Genomic DNA, 18,754 nt, shown 5'->3' with positions numbered 1-18,754 from the left:
CAAAAAAGAAAAGTACGCACAGAAGTGTACAGCTTTAGATTCAAGTTCACAAAGCGAACATACTCCACTAACCAGCTTCCATGTCAACATACAATATCCAATACCCCCGAAGTTACACTTATTTACCCCTACTAGTTTTACTTCCTCTATTTTGTTTACTTTTTTTGGCCACGCCCGCTGCATGCAAAAGTTCTGTCAGGAATTGAACCCACACCACGGCAGCAACCCTGGCCACAGCAGTGACAACGCCAGATGCTCAATCTGCTGTGCCACCAAGTAACTCCTTGCCTTCATTTCATGTCTCATATTATTATTATTTTTATGGCCGCACCCAGTGTCATGTGGAAATTCCCCTGCCAGGGGTGGGACTGCAGCCGAAGCTGTGACCCGAGTCACACAGGTAGGCAACGCCAGACCTTAACCCACTGCGCTGGGCCGTGGGAGTGGGGGTGGGAAGGGAATCGAAGCTGCGTCCAGAGATAACGCTGGATCCTTAACCCTCTGCGCCAGAGCAAAACTACTCTGCCTCCACTTTTCTTTTCTTTTTTTTTTTTTTTTGCCTCCACTTTAAATACCAGGAAACCGCAGCACAGACAGGTCACAGGGCTAAATATTACTGTAACTAGCAAAGTAACCTAGACATGCTGTCTACTCCCAAATCCCACGCTCCTGAGAAGACAGGCTTGAAGGTGAGACGGTGACTTCGGCTTTGAAAGATGTGGAATGGGCGTCCTCTTCCACGAAAACTCACTTCAGGGCGTCAGGGCCACAGAAACCCCCGTCCACCAACACAAGGCACCTCAGGCCGCCTGCGCCAGGGCCTCAGGAGCGCCCAGCCGGCGGCCAGTGGCCTGCTACGCAGCCTCCCCACAGGCGAGGGCGCTGTCGCATCTACAGTCGGAGACGTGCCTCTCCCAGTTCTGAAGGCCGGAAAACGTAAGATCAAAGGTCACGTAAACGGCACGTCCCGCCCCGCACGCCTAAGTTCTCGCGCGAGTGCTACTTCCGCCCTTTTGGCTCTCTGTGCAGCACCATGGCGGTTGGCAAGAATAAGCGCCTTACGAAAGGCGGCAAAAAGGGAGCCAAGAAGAAAGTGTAAGTGACAGCTGTCGTGGCACCCCGCTTCTAGGGGCTCTGTTGGAGTCGGCGGGCGGGTTGTGGATCGCGATGTGGGCCGGATGGCGAGGATGTTAGTTGGATTGCGCGGGTCGTACCGGGTTAGTAAACTCCCGAACTGGAGCGTGGCGGATCTGGGTGATTTTTTGCGGCGGTCCGGCTGCTTTTCCGCTGGCCCTCTGGACCTCATGCGCACCGCTTTTGAGTCGAGAGTGCCGCTGCGTCTCTGGCCTGGTCATGTTCCTTACTGTGGGCTTACGGGTCTCGTAAATTGTACGAGTAATCAGTGCCTCTCCAAAAGCCGGAGTTGTCAACGCCACTTTTCTTGTCCACCCGGGACCCTGCACCCCTCCCTTGCTATGGCCAGGTGGAACCTGGGATCTCGTAAGCTAGCATGAGGCCTTAAAGAGCCTAGGTTACTAGTATGTGTCTTAATATGCCAATAAGGTTGAAGAGACGTGCAAGTTTTTTGGAGGTAATGCAGTCAGTATAGTGGAAGGACCGATAGGGGTGGAGAGTGTTTGGGGCATAATTTACTTGCCAAAGTGTCACATCTGCTCAGTGAAATAGATATAGTGGGAAGAGCTAGATTTTTTTAAAGTAATTAGAACAAAAAATGAGGGAGGCTTAAAACGAATTACGTTATCTGCGATAAAACCTAAGCATTTTTTTAAATCCAGGGTTGACCCATTTTCTAAGAAAGATTGGTATGATGTGAAAGCACCAGCTATGTTCAATATAAGAAATATTGGGAAAACACTGGTCACAAGAACTCAAGGAACCAGTGAGTATCTTTATTTTTCGTCTGTATTTTTCTTAAATTGAAAAATATGTCGGTCTACTCTTGTTTCTGTGGTGGGATACAGTGAGGGAATGTCAGCTATTGGTGACAACTTTGGCCCCTTTGGGGCTTGTTTTTAATACAACACTTGGAGAAGCAAGGTGGTACTTTTAGAATTAGCAAAAAATGTTCGTATTTTTGAGCTTCTAATGAGCACTGTCAGTAAGTCATTGGTGTCCATATGGATTTTGTAAACAAAAGTTAATGTCTTTATTATTAGTTTTTTAAGTTTAATGCATGGAATTTATCTTTCTTACCTTAATATGTTTTCTAACTTTAACACGATTGTTGTTTTTATAGAAATTGCATCTGACGGCCTCAAGGGTCGTGTGTTTGAGGTGAGCCTTGCTGATCTGCAGAATGATGAAGTTGCATTTAGAAAATTCAAGCTGATTACTGAGGATGTTCAGGGCAAAAACTGCTTGACCAACTTCCATGGCATGGATCTTACCCGTGACAAGATGTGCTCAATGGTCAAAAAATGGCAGGTGAGAACAGAAGTTGAGTGGTCCTGTGGTGTTTGTGACCAAAGATGTGTGGTTTAAGGTCAGAAAGGTGTTGAGGTTTAGATTTCATTTTAAGTCCTGTTATTGAGTGGATTCTGGGATTGGCACTTGAACTTGATCAACAACAGTGAGGTTGTGTAAATTACCTGTGTAAATTGAATTCAATTCACAGCCCTGGTGCATGGATTAGTAGCTGGTTGAAGAATGTCTAGGTGCAGGTTTGCCGTTTTAGTTTTGCCTGTCTTCAGAGTACCTCTGGACCTCAAAGTCTAGCGAATTTTAGAGAATTTTATTGGGAAAGGGTGGATTGGGCTAGTTTTGTTTGATTACCTGTTTTGCTGTAATAGGTGTGACAGAGTCTCTGGTGTGGGGTTGAAATCTTGGTTCCTTTCTCCAGTTATTCTTTCTGGAAGGTAACTTAAAGCTTGCTAAGCCTTGGTTTTCTTAATCTGTAAAATGTTGGTGAGAGTGTTACCATAAGGTGAGAGTTAATGAGGATAAGTAAAAGATCCATGCAAACATGCCTATACAGAGCTTGACACAGAAAGCACTTAGTACCTGTTAGTATTACTACAGGGATTAGTTACATTTGTTTAGATGTGTCCTGTTAACCATCCCCTTTGGGGATGTTTTCTATGTGGGAATGAATGATGACAAAATGTTTCGGTCCCATATGATACATTTTGATTCTACCGTTACATTTATTTCTGACATTCCCTTAAGGTTTTATAGTTGCATTCTTGGAAACCATTTAAGGTCTTTTCACTATAGTTGTATTATATTCATTCTTTAAACTGTGGTGTAAGATTGAAGGCAGTTCATTTTGTCACTATCTCAGATAGTTTTTTCTGAATTTAGATAGTAATAGAAGTATAGATTTTAAAAGTTATATTTTATATGTGTAAATGTTTAATCCTCAGCATGGCTTTAGTTTGGAACATAGAAGGAATTTAAATATATATATTCTTTTGCAGAGTTAAAGAACTGATTGGGGAAAGAACAGGTTGTTAAAGGCTGGCATGTTTCTGTAAAAGGCATGTGAATGGAAGAGGGTGGGTGCTGTTGACATAGGTGATTATGAGGATAGAAGTTACCTAGAGGGGAGGAGGGAAGACAGCTGAGAGGATATTTATTCAGTTACAAGTGGAGGGTAGATAGTAAGAATTCAGGGTAACTGCACTTGAAGGAGGTTAATTCTGTAAATTAAACTAGTCGTTTCATACTTAATATTGTGAAATGAGTACTTGACCTGCCAGCTTTTTAGAATTGGGGTTTGAGGGCTAAACACTGATAACATGGTGGTGCACTGGGTTAAGGACCTGGTGTTATCACTGCAGTGGCTTGGGTTGCTTCTGTGGCAAGTGTTCAGTCCCTGGCCCCAGAATTTGCATTTGTTGTAGGCAAAGCCAAAAAAAAAGAAAAAAGCAAACCCCACAAAATCTGATGTATCTGACAGGTTTTTTTTTTTTTTTTTTCCACTAGACCATGATTGAAGCTCACGTTGATGTCAAGACTACCGATGGTTATTTGCTTCGTCTGTTCTGTGTTGGTTTTACTAAAAAACGCAACAATCAGATTCGGAAGACCTCTTACGCCCAGCACCAACAAGTCCGCCAAATCCGGAAGAAGATGATGGAAATCATGACCCGAGAGGTGCAGACAAATGACTTGAAAGAGGTGGTCAATAAATTGTAAGTGCTTTCCCTCACACAGCACAACCCTCAGATGAGGGAAGCATATGAGACAAGGTGGAGTCAGACTTTTGTGTAAATTCAGGCTGTGAAACTGTCTAGATGCTTCTCTTGAAATGAAAGCATGTTAAGTGTTCAGTAAATGTTATTTGATGGTTTCTTTATCCTTTTTTTGGATGAAGCTCTCTCTCGGCAGTGAGACTTGAAGCACAGGACTTGCTTTTACCTTCTTTAGAAAATATTATAAACCCATCACAATCGTTAATGTATGGGAATAAGTGATGACAAAATGTTTCGGTCCCAGATGATGTCCGATGATAAAACGTAACATTTTTCTGATGTTCCCATGCAGTTGGCAGAGAGAGGTGTCATGGAAAAGGCATAAGGCTTGGACTCAGAAAGCTCAACTGCTAATTTTGCTACTAACTAGTTAGATCATATAACCTTCACCTGTGAAGGCAGTAACAGAATGAGGAATATTTTGGATTAAGTGAAGTGTGTTTAATTTATCATTACTGGTTTGCAGGATTCCAGACAGCATTGGAAAGGACATAGAAAAGGCTTGCCAGTCTATTTATCCGCTTCATGACGTCTTCGTTAGAAAAGTAAAAATGCTGAAGAAGCCCAAGTTTGAATGTAAGTGAGGAATCACAAGGTTCCCGAAAGAAAACATTGTATAGACAAATAGACTGGTATTTGGGGGTCTTTTGTGTCCAGATAATGGTTTTTTGGTCATGGCTTTGGTATTGAAGATCATGGTTTCAAGATAATGGTATGCTATAACTAATGGAGTTTTTTCTTTCTTTTAGTGGGAAAACTCATGGAGCTACATGGTGAAGGTAGTAGTTCTGGAAAAGCTACTGGGGACGAGACAGGTGCTAAAGTTGAACGAGCTGATGGCTATGAGCCCCCAGTGCAAGAATCTGTTTAAAATTCAGACTTTTATGGTGACAAATAAAAGATCTTATTTGTGATGTTTTATTTCTGATCATTCTTTTTAAACAATCATACAGGTTATTGAATCAGATGTTCTGGTTTGATAGTAACATGGTGAACTTTTCTAAACTTTAGGGTGGATTTTTTTTTTATTCATTGCTCTTAGTTACTAAGTTGCCCAGAAAAGGTAATAATCTTTTAAGCTGGAATGGTCTGGGTGGTTAATAAAAGGAAACCTTTTCCTTTACATGGCTTAAGTTTTTTAGGGGGTTCTCAGATCATCTGGAAGCTTGTTAAAGACATTGTACTGTCCTGTCCCCAGAGTCTCTGGTTTAATAGTTCTAGGGTGAGGTCATTTTAAACAAACTTCAGGTGATGCTGATGGCCAGGGACCATACTTTGTGAACCACTGTGCTAGACTGATGGAATAGTGGAAAGGGAAGAGCTCATTGGCATTTAGGTTTTGGGAAATTTTTTTAAAAATCTCAATGCTGTTTTCTTTGGCCTCACTCTACACTTTCAAGGTCAATTTGAAGTTGGTTAAAGAAACATTGTTTATTAATTGGTTTCCTATTAAGTGGGCATTTAATGCTACCCCACTATCCGGTATTTCCTGCTAGTCATTCACCCATTCTATTCTATACCTCTTCTCTCCCCAAACTCCAACTTTCTCATTCTCAGTTGAGCTGATGACCTTGCTTCTTGAGAAAAGATGAATACCTCCTAAATTTGTCATTTCCATCCTGCCGTCTCGTCTCTGCGTGTGTTAACTACTTTTTCTGCCTTCCTGTCATAGATGATATGTGCTAGGACAGCAAGTATCAGATTACACCTCTTCCCTAGTCAATCTCTTGGCTCCATGACGTCTCACCTTTATCAGTATTCCTTCCAGCTATTCCATTAGCATACAGACAAATCCTTTACCCTTCCAGATAGTCATCCTAACTCTAACCCCTTATAAGCAAAGATCAAGAGCCATATTTCTTGCATTTAATTTGCTTTTTTTTTTGGCCATGCCCATGGCATGTGAAAGTTGCAGTTATTGCACCAGGGAGGGGCCACATCTGCCACAGCAGTGACCCGAGCCACAGTGACAAATTGCACTGAATCTGTAACCACGAGACTAGAGTCATTTACTGGGTTTATAACCTGTAATTCCTTTGAGCATCTTGGAATATACTACCATTTGCTTCTGGCATAAAACATTGCTGATGAAGATCTGATTTTAATTTTCTGTACCTTACAAGTTCGGTTTTGACTAGAAGCTTAAAGAATTTTGCTTCTTTAAAATACAGTAAGTGTGTGAAATAGTTGGTCTGACTGGATAGTATCAGGTATGCAGTATAGGCATGCCTTGGGGATACTGTGAGTTTCGTTCCAGACCACCTCAAACAGTATGGCAAGAGTTGAATCTCAGGAATTTTTTGGTTTCCCAGTACTTATATAAGTTATGCTAACCCTATGTTGTAGTCTTACAGAACTGTCTATAAACAAGTACACACCTTAATTTAAGCTTTATTGCTGAAAATGCTAACCATCATCTGAGTCTTCAGTAAGTCAGTCTTTGCTGGTAGAGGGTTTGAAATTTTGCAAGTATGACCAAAATGTCATACATGAAATGAGCAGATACTGTTGGAAAAATAACATGGGTAGACCTTCTTGACCCAGGCTCCAATGTATCTTCAGTTTGTAAAAAATGCAACATCTGTGAAGTGCAGTTTTTTAAGTTTCAAAAAAAATTTTTCTTGAAGGGGGTGGGGTGGGTAAAATTTTCCTAAGCTATAGTTTTTTCTCAGCATTGATTCTGTTCCCTTGATTTGTTTTTATCAGAGTCTTTGCTTATAACCTTTTGATAGCTGTTACAGTACCTAACTATGTGATTTATGAATTTGTGTGATAAATTCCTTGGGCTATATTTCTGTAAGACAGTCTGGTTAATTGCTGATGAAACAACTCTGGCCAGCTTCTGTTTTTGAACAGCCTACAAGCTAAGAATGGCCTTTGAATTTTTATGACTTGAAAAAAATTCCACTGTGTGTGAAAATTACATGAAATAGAGGTTTCAGTATCTACAGGTAAAGTTTTATTGGACCATGGCCATATTTACTCATCTTCATGTAGTGTCAGTTGCTTTTTGCATTCCAGTGGCAGGTGAGACCATATATAGCACCCTCATCACTGCACTGCACTGCACATTTCAGTAACATAACTCCATGTTTTGAGTGCCACACCTATCACCTACCTGTGAGAAAACTTCAAAGGTGCCATACTGAAATCTAATTACAAATTAGTATTGAGTTCCCGTTGTGGCTAAGCAGTTAACGAACCCAACTAGCATCCATAAGGTTGCAGGTTTGATCCCTGGCCTCGCTCAGTGGGTTAAGGATCTGGTGTTGCCACGAGCTCTGTAGGTTGCAGAAGTGGCTCAGATCCTGCAATGCTGAGGCTGTGACGTAGGCTGGCAGCTGTAGCTCTGATTGGATCCCTAGCCTGGGAAACTCCCTATGCCACAGGTGTGGCCCTTAAAAGCAAAAACTGAAAAACAGTATTGAGATACATACAGGTGATCTGATTTTTAACGATGGAGGATCATTAACTTTGAACCCTAATTAGGTGAAATAATTACACCCCACTCCAAAAGAAAGATCTGTGGGAGCTCACTTGTGGCTCAGCAGGTTAAGCCACTGCTGTGGCTGGTTGCAGCTGTAGTGCAGGTTTGATCCCTGGCCTGGGAACTTCCGCATCCATGGGTGCAGCCAAAAATATATATTGCAGAAAAAAATTTACTCCATAGTCATAGTGTGAACTTCATTAAAAAGTTTGTAGAGCTTTGTTTTCCCTCTGTTACACAATACCCTCAAATTTGCCTCTTGGCTCTGCAGAAAAAGCTAACGTGCATGCTGTAAATAAGGAAAAAAAGCATTCAAATGCCACTGGTAGGGCTTCAGCAAAACTTGCAATAAAGCAAGGGTTATTAATTCTAAAGTATCTTAGTATTTATGTATGTGGAGAGGTCCTCTGGGCCAGTCCAACATGCTGTTACACTTCTAAACTACACTTTTAAAGGTGAGATTGATGTACACATACTGTAAATTCTTGTGCTACATTTTGAAATGTGTCTCTGGGCAGGTCACTCCCCTCCCATTTGCCCTCAGTGGGTGGGCTACTGTGTAACACAAGGGCTTCTAAACTTTCAGTCCACATTTCCCTAGACAGATGATGGCTTGTTGGTTGGCAAGTCAGAGCCTCCATCTCAGAGGCCTTGGCTGGTTTTGTCACATCTCTACCAACAGGAGTGTTTGGTAAACGCCAATAAAGTTCAGGAGCTTGCTTGCCAAGTACAGTTTCTTGGCCTTTGGATGGGTTCATGATGCTTATTCTCTAGCAGTCAAGGAAAATGCTTTTTGTTCTTTGGAAAGGCCTGACTCCCAGATGCTTTGGGTATTGGAGATAGTGTATCATCCAGTAGAAAACTTCCTGTTTTCTGGAATGTACCAGCCTCAGCAACTCTTGGAAAACTGTGCCTCCTACCCCATTGTCTGAAACTGAAGCCTCAAAGGGACCCTCACTTCACAGAGATCCCTTTAACACCTGGGCCTGAATCATGGTGGCTCATTTAAGTTAAAGGCAGATGGTATCCACTGTTCGGTGGCAGCTGTCCAGCCTCAGCACCAGCTGTGCAAAGCTAAAGTCATTGTGGTCGCTGCTGAACTCCAGGCCATTTTCATAGTCTGGTTGTGAACAGTCACTTTTGCTGACCCTTGGGCTTTTTGTCCATGGCACACCCATCTGGCCTGCCACTTGAAAGAGTGTTTAGGCATATTAAAGCAACCCTTTTAGGAGTTCCTGTCGTGGCTCAGTGGAAACAAATCTAACTAGTATCCATGAGGACCCAAGTTTGATCCCTGGCCTGAGTTAAGGCTCCGGCGTTGCCGTGAGCTGTGGTGTAGGTCGCAGATGTGGCTCGGATCTGGCGTTAGTGTGGCTGTGATGTAGGTCAGTGGCTACAACTCTGATTGGACCCCTAGCCTGGGAACCTCCATATGCCGTGGGTGTGACCCTAAAAAAAAAAAAAAAAAAAGAAAAAAATGAAACCAAAAAAACCTTTTAAAGGGTGTATGCTGTGGGAACCAATTGTGGCTACTGGTTGGATGGTCTGGCTCATCCAGACTGCCCTCACACATGGCAGTATGTCCACCATCATGGGCTGTGTATGCCATGCAAGCCAGACCTGTGACTCCTGCCAAAAGTCAGCCTGTTTCTCTGCAGGTAGTTGAGGCCATATCACACATACTGACAGGCTGACTACACCAGTACTTTGGTCACCTCTCAGGGTGGCTGGTGCTGCCTCAGCACTGCTGACACATTTTTAGGTTACAACGTTGTTCAACTGACTGTAGACACAAAATTGAAGCCCTTGAAACTACTGTACTCCTATGTATGTATCATGACTTCAAGATCACTTGCAATCTAGCAATGAGGCACTTTTGTCCTAAAGGCCACCTGGCAATGAGCCAATAGTGAAAGAATTTTTTTTTTTTGGTCTTTTTTTTGCTATTTCTTGGGCCACTCCTGCGGCATATGGAGATTCCCAGGCTAGGGGTCCAATCGGAGCTGTAGCCACCGGCCTACGCCAGAGCCACAGCAACTCGGGATCCGAGTCACGTCTGCAACCTACACCACAGCTCACGGCAACGCCGGATTGTTAACCCACTGAGCAAGGGCAGGGATCGAACCCGCAACCTCATGGTTCCTAGTCGGATTCGTTAACCACTGCGCCACGACGGGAACTCCAGTGAAAGAATTTGATGGCAATTTCACAGCTACCTACCATCCACAGATATCCAGCACTGCTGAGCCTTCAAAAGGTTACTGATGCTACCACTCTCACTTCCTCCTGTTCTATTTTCCTGCCTAAGGTGGTGGAGTCACAAAATACAGCAAATCCTTCCAAAAGGATCATTGCATCTTGGCTGCATCCTGGGTGATAATCGGGACTAAAGGTCTAGGTAAAAGTACAGATAATTGGAGAAAATCAGAAATTATAGGTACAAATTTTGTGGCAGTGAAGGGAAAACAAAAACCCTGGCACCTGGGAAGAAAACAACTTAGATCCCATGAGGGAGAGAAGGGGACACACTTTGATCCCTAGATCATCATTTCTCAACCTTGGGACTACTGATGTTTTAGACCAGATAACTCCTAGTTGAGCGACATCGTGGGATTTTTAGCAGCATCACTGACCTCTACCTCTACCAGTAGCGTCTTTCCTCAAGCTGTTTCAAGTGAAAATGTTTCTAGACACTGCCAAATGTCCACTATGGGAAAAAATTTCCCCTAGTTGAGAACCATTACTCTTGATCCAAAACTGTTACCTGGCAGTTGCAGCTAACAGTCTGACTTGCTAGTGGGTCTGTTGCCCCTGTCCACCTGCTACATAAACAGGAAGACTCACGTGGATGTGGTCCATCCTGGACTATCCTGTTCTGCCTGGTGCCATCAACAGCAGCTCCCAAATATAAATGTGTACAGATGTGTACACACTAACAGAACAATACAATCTTGATTCAAACTGACTCACCACATGCTTTTTTAAAAAAAGTTGAAATATAGTTGATATACTGCTAGTTTCAGGTGTACTACGTGGTGACTTGACATTTGCACACATTATGAAACAATCGCCATGAGTTATCAAGCCATCTTTCTCCATAACAAAGTTAACACAATATTTTTGACTATATTCCTTTTGCTATATATTACATCTTCATGGCTTATTTGTTATAATTGGCAGTTCATACCCTTAATCTTCTTCACCTATTTGCAAATATCTTCTCCCATTCAGTAAGCTGCCTTTATATATATGTTTGTGTGCGTGTGTGTATATATATATATACTTTTTTTTTTTGGTCTTTCTATTTTTAGGGCCATATCTGTGGCATATGAAAGTTCCCAGGCTAGGAGTTGAATCAGAGCTGTAGCTGCTAGCCTACGCCACAGCCACAGCAATGCCAGATGCAAGCTGTGTCTGAGACCTAAACCACAGCTCATGGCAATGCTGGATCTATAATCCACTGAGTGAAGTCAGGGATTGAACCCACATCCTCGTGGATCCTAGTCCAGCTAGTTACCACTGAGACACAATGAGAACTCCTGCCTATAGGTTTTGCTGATGGTTTCTTTTGTTGTGCAAAAGCTTTTTAGTCTGATGTAGTCCCATTTCTTTATTTTTGATTTGGATTCCCTTGCCTGAGGAGATAGATCCAAAAAATATTGCTAAGACCAATGTCATAGAGGATTCTGCCTATGTTTTCTTCTAGGAATTTTATGGTTTCAGGTCTTATATTTAGGTTTTTCAACCCATTTTGAATTTACTTTTGTATATGGTATGAGAAAGTAGCCCAGTTTGACTCGTATATAGCTGTCTAATTTTCCCAATACCATTTATTGAAGAGGCTGGCTTACCTCCTCTGTAATAGATTACTTGCCCATATAAGCGTTGGTTTATTTCTGAGCTCTTTATTCTGTTCCATTGATCCATGTGTCTGTTTTTATGCCAGCATCACTCTGTTTTGATAACTGTAGTTTTGTAACATGGTTTGAAATCAGGGAGTGTTATACCACCAGCTTTATTCTTCTTTCTCTAGATTGCTTTGACTCTTCAGGGTCTTTTATGTTTCCATACAAATTTCAAAATTATTTTTTCTAGCTCTGTGAAAAATGCCTTTGGTATTTGCACAGGGATTGCACTGAGTCTGTAGAATGTCAGGTTGTATGGTCATTTTAACAATATGAATTCTTCCATTCCATGAGCAGGATATATCTTTCAATTTATTTGTGTTGTCAGTTTCTTTCGTTAATGTCTTATAATTTCAAAGTCAAGTCTTTTACCTCTTTAGTTAGATTTATTCCTAGGTATTTTATTCTTTTTGACATAATTGTAAATGGGATTGTTTTCTTAGTTTCTCTGATAGTTTGTTATGCATGTATAGAAAGGCAACAGATTTCTGTATATTAATTTCATATCCTGCAACTTTACTGATTTCATTTTTTAGTTCTAACAATATTTTGGTTGTATCTTTATGATTTTCCATATATAGTATCATGTTATCTGCAAGACAGTGACAGTTTTATTTTTTCCTTTCTAATCAGATTCCTTTTAATTTTTTAATTATAGTTGATTTAAAATGCTGTGTATTTGTATTATTTTTGTGTGATTGATGTGGCTAGGATTTCCAATATATACTGAATAAAAGTGGTGAGAGTGGGCATCCTTGTCTTGTTCTGATCTTAGAGGAAATGCTTTCAGTTTTTCAACTTTGAGTATGATGGCTGTCAGTTTGTCATATAAGGCCTATATTATGTAGAGGTACATTCCCTCTGTACACACTTTGTAGACAGTGTTTATCATAAATGAATGCTGAATTTTGTTAAAAGGTTTTCTGTATCTATTGAGATCATCATGATTTTTATTCTTCAATTTGTTAATGTGGTATATATATCACATTGATTTGTGGATACTGAACAATTTGCAACCCTAGGATAAATTTTTCATGGTATATCCTTTTAATGTATTGTTACATTTGGTTTGCAAATCTTTTGTTGAGGATTTTTACATCAATGGTACCAGCCTGTAATTTTCTTTTTTTTGCTGTGTCTTTGTTTTTGGTATCAGGGTGATGCTGGCCTTGCAGAGTGGATTCAGAAGCATTCCTTCCTCTTCAATTTTTTGGAATAATTTGAGAATAGGTATTAACTTTTTTTTTTTTTAACATTTGGCAGAATTAACCTGTAAAGCCATCTGGCCCTGGACTTTTTTTGGGGGAGGTTTTTGTTTGTTTTTTGTTTTTAAATTTACTAACTCCATTTCATCACTTGTAATTGGTCTGTTCATATTTTCTATTTCTTCATAGATTCATTCTTGGGGAACTTGTATGTTTCTTGGAATTTGTCCATTTCTTCCTAGGTTGTCCATTTTCCTTGCATATAATTGTAATAATCTCTTATGATCCTTTGTATTTCTTGTGGCATCAGCCGTAACTTCTCTTTCATTTTTCTTTTCCCTTTCTGTCTTTCTTTCTTTTCTGTCTTTCTTTTCTTTCTCTTTCCTCCCTCTCTCCCGCTCTTTCTTTCTCACAGCAACACAGGATCTGAGCTGCATCTGCAACCTACACCACAGCTCATGGCAATGTTGGATCCTTAACCCACTGAGCGAGGCCAGGGATTGAACCCACATCTTCATGGATACTGGTCAGGTTTGTACCAAGCCGCAATGGGAACTCCTCTTTCATTTCTGATTTTATTTGGGCCCTCTTTAAAAAAGTTTTAATTTAATTGTTACTTTTACAGCCACACCTGCTCATGTGGAAATTCCACACCTGGGACATACACCAAAGCTTGTGGCAGTGCCAGATCTTTAACCCACTAAATGAGGCCAGGGATTGAACCCACATTCTCACAGACATCAAGTACTTAATTCGAGTCCTTAATTGAGTTCCCACTGCTGAGTCACAATGGGAACTCTGGGGTCCTCTTTTTTTTTTTTTTTTCATGAGTCTGGTTAAAGGTTTATCAATTTTGTTTATCTTTTCAATCAAAGAATGAGCATTTAGTTTTATTGATCTTGTCGTTGTTTTTCTAGTCTCTATTTCTGCTCTGACCTTTATTTCTTTCCTTCTAACTTTGAGTTTTGTTTGTCCTTTTCATAGTTCCTTTAGGTGTAAGGTGAGGTTGTTTGAAAGTTTTCTTTTTTGTTTTTTTGTCTTTTTGCTATTTCTTGGGCCACTCTCGCAGCATATGGAGGTTCCCAGGCTAGGGGTCGAATTGGAGCTGTAGCCACCGGCCTACGCCAGAGCCACAGCAACGCGGGATCCGAGCCGCGTCTGCAACCTACACCACAGCTCACGGCAACGCCGGATCGGTAACCCACTGAGCAAGGCCAGGGATTGAACCCGCAACCTCATGGTTCCTAGTTGGTTTCGTTAACCACTGCGCCACGACGGGAACTCCAAGTTTTCTTATTTCATGTGGTAGATTTATAGTGCTATAAAATATTCCTCTTAGAATTTCTTTTTCTATATTCCACAGGTTTTTGGATTGTGTTTCTGTTTTTCATTTGTCCCAGGTATTGTTTTATTTTCTCAATAACCCCTCAGTTGTTTACTAGTAGTATTGCTTAGTCTCTATGTGTTTGTGATTCTCTGCAGTTTGTTTCTTATAGTTGATTTCTAATCTTACACACTTGTGGTAAGAAAAGGTGCTTAATATGACTTTAATTTTCTTAAATTTTTTTGAGATTTGTTTTGTGACCCAGCATATGCCCTAGCCTAAATATTCCATGTGCATTTGACCAGAATTCCATTTTTGGATGAAATGTTCTGTAGATATCTATTAATTCCATCTGCTCTAATGTGTCATTTAAGGTGTTTTCTTATTCTTTTTCCTTATTCTTATACTCCATTGATATAAGTGGGATAATAAAGTTTCCTACTATTACTGTATTGCTGTCAATTTCTCCCTTATGTTTGCTAATATTTGCTTTATGTATATAGGTGCTCCTACATTAGATGTATATATATATTTACAAATATTATATATTCTTGTTGGATTGATCCTTTTATCATTATTTACTGTCCTTCTTTGTCTCTTGTTGGAGTCTGTGCTTTGAAGTCTATCTTGTCTGATATAAGTATTGCTCCCCTAGCTTTCTTTTCATTTCCCTTTGCATGGCATATATTTTTTTCATCCCCTTACTTTCAGTCTGTGTCTTTGGTCTGAAGTAAGTTTCTTGTAGACAGCATATATATGCATGTCCTGTTTTCCATTTTTGTTTTTTTAAAAAAATCTAATCAGCTACTTACTGTCTTTTGGTTGGAGATTTAGTCCATTTACATTTAATGTGATTACTGATAGGTATAGACTTATTGCCATTTTGTTAATTGTTTTGGGGTTATTTTGTAGTTTTTGTCCCTTTTTCTTCTCTTCCAGTGTGATTTGATGACTATATTTAGTGCTATATTTGGATCCTTTTCTCTCTCTTTTTTTTTTCTTTTGTCTTTGTTGTTGTTGTTGTTGTTGTTGTTGCTATTTCTTGGGCCGCTCCCACAGCATATGGAGGTTCCCAGGCTAGGGGTTGAATCAGAGCTGTAGCCACCGGCCTACGCCAGAGCCACAGCAACTCGGGATCCGAGCTGCGTCTGCAACCTACACCACAGCTCACGGCAACGCCGGACCGTTAACCCACTGAGCAAGGGCAGGGACCGAACCCGCAACCTCATGGTTCCTAGTCGGATTCGTTAACCACTGCACCACGACGGGAACTCCGGATGCTTTTCTCTTTTTATGTGTGTGTATCTATCATAGGTTTTTGGTTTGTGGTTGCCACAAGGTGTGTGTATAAGTTTGTAATCTCTTAAGTTTAGACACCTTTTTGTTTTGGCCGCACCTGCAGTGTGTAAGTTCCCTGGGCTAGGAATTGAACACACACCACAGCAGCAACCAGAGCTGGTGTAGTGACAACACAGGGTCCTTAATCTGCTGTGCCACGAGAAAACTCCCTGAACACATTCTAACTACCACACTACTTTTTTTTAAAAAATCATAGTACATTTTTATTCCTCACCACATTTAATGTTTTTGGTGTCATATTTTACATCTTTTTGTTTTGTGTACCCCTAACTACTTATTGTGAAAATAGATGATTTTATTACTTTTGTTTTTTTTTTTCAGTCTTTTACTGGCTTTATGAGTGGTTGATCTACTACCTTGACTACATATTTGTCTTTACCAATGAGATTTTTTTCCTTTCATAATTTTCATTTTCTAAATGTGGCCTTTTCTTTTCTACTTAGAGAAGTCCCTTTAACCTTTCTTGTAAAGCTGGTTTAATGGTGCTGAAATCTTTTGTCTTTGCTTATCTGTAAAACTGTCTCTCCTTCAGATCTAAATTAGAACTTTGCCAGGTATAGTGTCCTTTACCGTAGGTGTTTTCTTTTCATCGCTTTGAACATACTGTGCCACGTCCTTCTGCCTTTCCCATGACCGTGATATTCTTTCTGTCTGTGAGTCACTAACCCGCTTTGTCTGGGGCATGCGGAAGTTCCTGGGCCAGAGACTGAACCCGAGCCACAGCAGTGACCTGGGGAAACTCCCCTTCTTCATGTCTTTAGTTGTGGAAAATCTTTTCTGCTGGTTTTTAGGTTGTTCTTATAGATAGTTGCACTATAAGTAGCTGTATTTTGGTGCGTCCATGGGAAAAGGCAAGTTCAGGCCACAATGGTAATAATCCTCATTGCCAAATTCTAAGAAAAAAGAGCTTACTTTTTGCAGCTGGGCACCAGCTTGAGTGATTTGGCTGCTGTCAGTCAGTTCTGTTAAGAGAGGATAGACAACTGGCAGGTAATTCTTTCTGAATAATGAATTTGAATCATTACTTCTCCTGAAAAATATTTCATTGAGATATTGCCTTAATGTGTAGTATTTGAAGGTAACCAAATAAACCACGGGGTACATACAATTAAGATGCCTTTAAAAAAATCCAGAATGTGCCCAGACTCTGGAGTATAAATTTATTAGCTTAACAGCAGTTGAGTTAATCTATTAGATTCCAAAATACTAAAACAATGTTTGTGCTACATGTGTATGAAAACCTAGGTTTAAGATTGCTCTGCTGTTGCCAAGAGCATGGCCCTAGAGACCCACCTTTTTAAGACATAATGTTCCAAACATTCAAATATTTCCTATTGAAGAGAAAAAGGAATCCCCATTAATGGATCAGTCCATGATTGAGTTCCTAGGTAACATCAATATAAATCATCTACCTAAAACTGAGAAGCTAAGCATGAATCTTTTCTTCTCCTTCCTTTTTTTTTTTTTTTTTTTTTTTTTGCGTGCACCCACAGCTTGCAGAAATGCAGATGTTCCCGGACCAAGGACTAAACCCGAGCCATAGCAGTGATAATGCCAATCCTTAACTGCTAGGCCCAGGGAACTCCATCTTCTTTTCTTCTTGAAAGAAAGAAATTCAAGGCTTTACTCTCTGCAACTCATTCTAATCTTAAGTATTATATTTGAGAAGTTACAATGTCTACAGACAAATACAACAAGTTCTACTTGTTTCACTGCTTAGAGAAATGTATCACTTTAGCACAACAAATAGAAAAATAGTACTGAATTGGGAATTGGTAGAGCTAGGTTTTGCTTTAGGTTCTGCCATACCTATACGACCTTAGGCAAATAATTTAACCTCTGCAGGTTTGAGCTCTGATGCGCAGACTTTTCTGTGGTTTAACAGAACGAGACTGCAATTAGGGGAAAGGCCCCTAGATGGTGGTGTTGCTCTGAGTTAGGCTTTGTATTTTTTTCCTTTATAATTACAGCAAAGTAAAAAGGAGTGGATTAGGAAATTATTCCCTATTAAATTCTAAAAAAATTCACTGTTAAGAATTCATTTAAAGGCATTCAAAATGGCACTGAATTATGAATCATATGGTCCACATACATTTGACATTAATTAAAAGGAATAAGCCATTAATGATTATACCAAATATCCCCTTATAATTAACCCTTAATTTCACTATTCCTCTAGGTATATTTATCTAAGCTTGAGAAGCTGAGTAAAAAAATAACCAATTGTTAAGAGTACTGATATATAAAAAACTCTGTAGAAATATGTTGTTTTTTTTTTCAAATGCCAGTTCTAACAACAAATTTTGATAAATGTACTGATTTTTTTCATTATGAATACTTCAGAATGTATTCAAAACCTGTGATTTCCAGGAGCACAATGACAGATATATCACATTACTCGGCCAGTCATATAAGCAAGGGCTTCTTTGAAAGAAATGTACTGTCTTTTAGTATTCAAATGGGACAGAATTATACATTAAATGACTTCTCTAGTTTTTGTTTTGTTTTTCTGTTTTTTTGAGACAGCTCTGTAGAGATTTAGTTTCATTTCTTGATCTGTCCTGGGTCCTCAGAGTGACCATTTTTTTGTTTGTTTGCCTGCAGTGTGTAGCATCTTGATGTGGGATATCAGTTCCCAGACCAGGGATTGAACCTGGGCCACTGTGATGAAAGCACTGAATCCTAACCACTAAACCACCAGGGAACTCCATAACTTCTCTAGTTTAACCCACCAAAGAAAAAAGGATTCAGAGATTCTAGTTGGAGGAGGCTTGGGTGAACAATTATTAGGTTTTCAACTAAAATTCCTAAAAGGAAAAGGAATATGTTTCTATTTCTCCACTCTGAAATTCACTGAGTATAAATATCATGTTCAATGAATATACAGAACAAGAAAGTACCTATGAAAACCATGCTACATTTTGACTTCTTGTCAGTTGAGTAGGTAATAAATGGCAAGAAAAAAATTTAGCATGATGGAGTAAAGGACATAAAATGGCAATTTTGTTTTAATAAAGATTTTTATCAATAAATGAGGAAAGACAGTGGATCATGTTGGATCAGAGATAGTATTGCTACTATGTGAAAGTTATCCATCCATCCTGTCAGCCAACCAGCCAGCCAGCCAGCCAGCCAGCCAATGAATCAACCAACCAAACAACCTTTACTGAGCCTATATGGTGCAAAAGGCTGGAGATAAAAAGATAAGATACTATCTCCCTTCTCAAAAACCTCAGTCTAACACGTATGAGAAAAGGACA

General features: G+C 40.1%; 1 protein-coding gene and 2 non-coding genes across 3 annotated transcripts; all 3 read left to right on the top strand.

Moving 5' to 3' along the window:
- Positions 1-982: 982 nt before the first annotated feature.
- Positions 983-5,128, top strand: RPS3A (ribosomal protein S3A). The gene is made up of 6 exons (XM_047799001.1): positions 983-1,095; positions 1,797-1,900; positions 2,258-2,445; positions 3,946-4,154; positions 4,681-4,790; positions 4,964-5,128. Exons 1-6 carry the CDS (start codon positions 1,034-1,036, stop codon positions 5,083-5,085), a joined length of 795 nt encoding a protein of 264 aa, XP_047654957.1. The 5' UTR covers positions 983-1,033; the 3' UTR covers positions 5,086-5,128.
- LOC125110413 (small nucleolar RNA SNORD73) lies at positions 3,106-3,178 on the top strand. The gene has a single exon (XR_007130599.1). It is a non-coding gene; the product is annotated as a small nucleolar RNA SNORD73 (small nucleolar RNA).
- LOC125110414 (small nucleolar RNA SNORD73) lies at positions 4,428-4,497 on the top strand. Its single transcript, XR_007130600.1, has one exon. It is a non-coding gene; the product is annotated as a small nucleolar RNA SNORD73 (small nucleolar RNA).
- Positions 5,129-18,754: the final 13,626 nt, after the last annotated feature.

This window comes from Phacochoerus africanus, chromosome 10 (genome assembly GCF_016906955.1).
Source record: "Phacochoerus africanus isolate WHEZ1 chromosome 10, ROS_Pafr_v1, whole genome shotgun sequence".
Lineage (NCBI taxonomy): Eukaryota > Metazoa > Chordata > Mammalia > Artiodactyla > Suidae > Phacochoerus > Phacochoerus africanus.
Note: the sequence above shows the minus strand (reverse complement) of the source record. Positions and strands in the feature narration are given on the sequence as shown.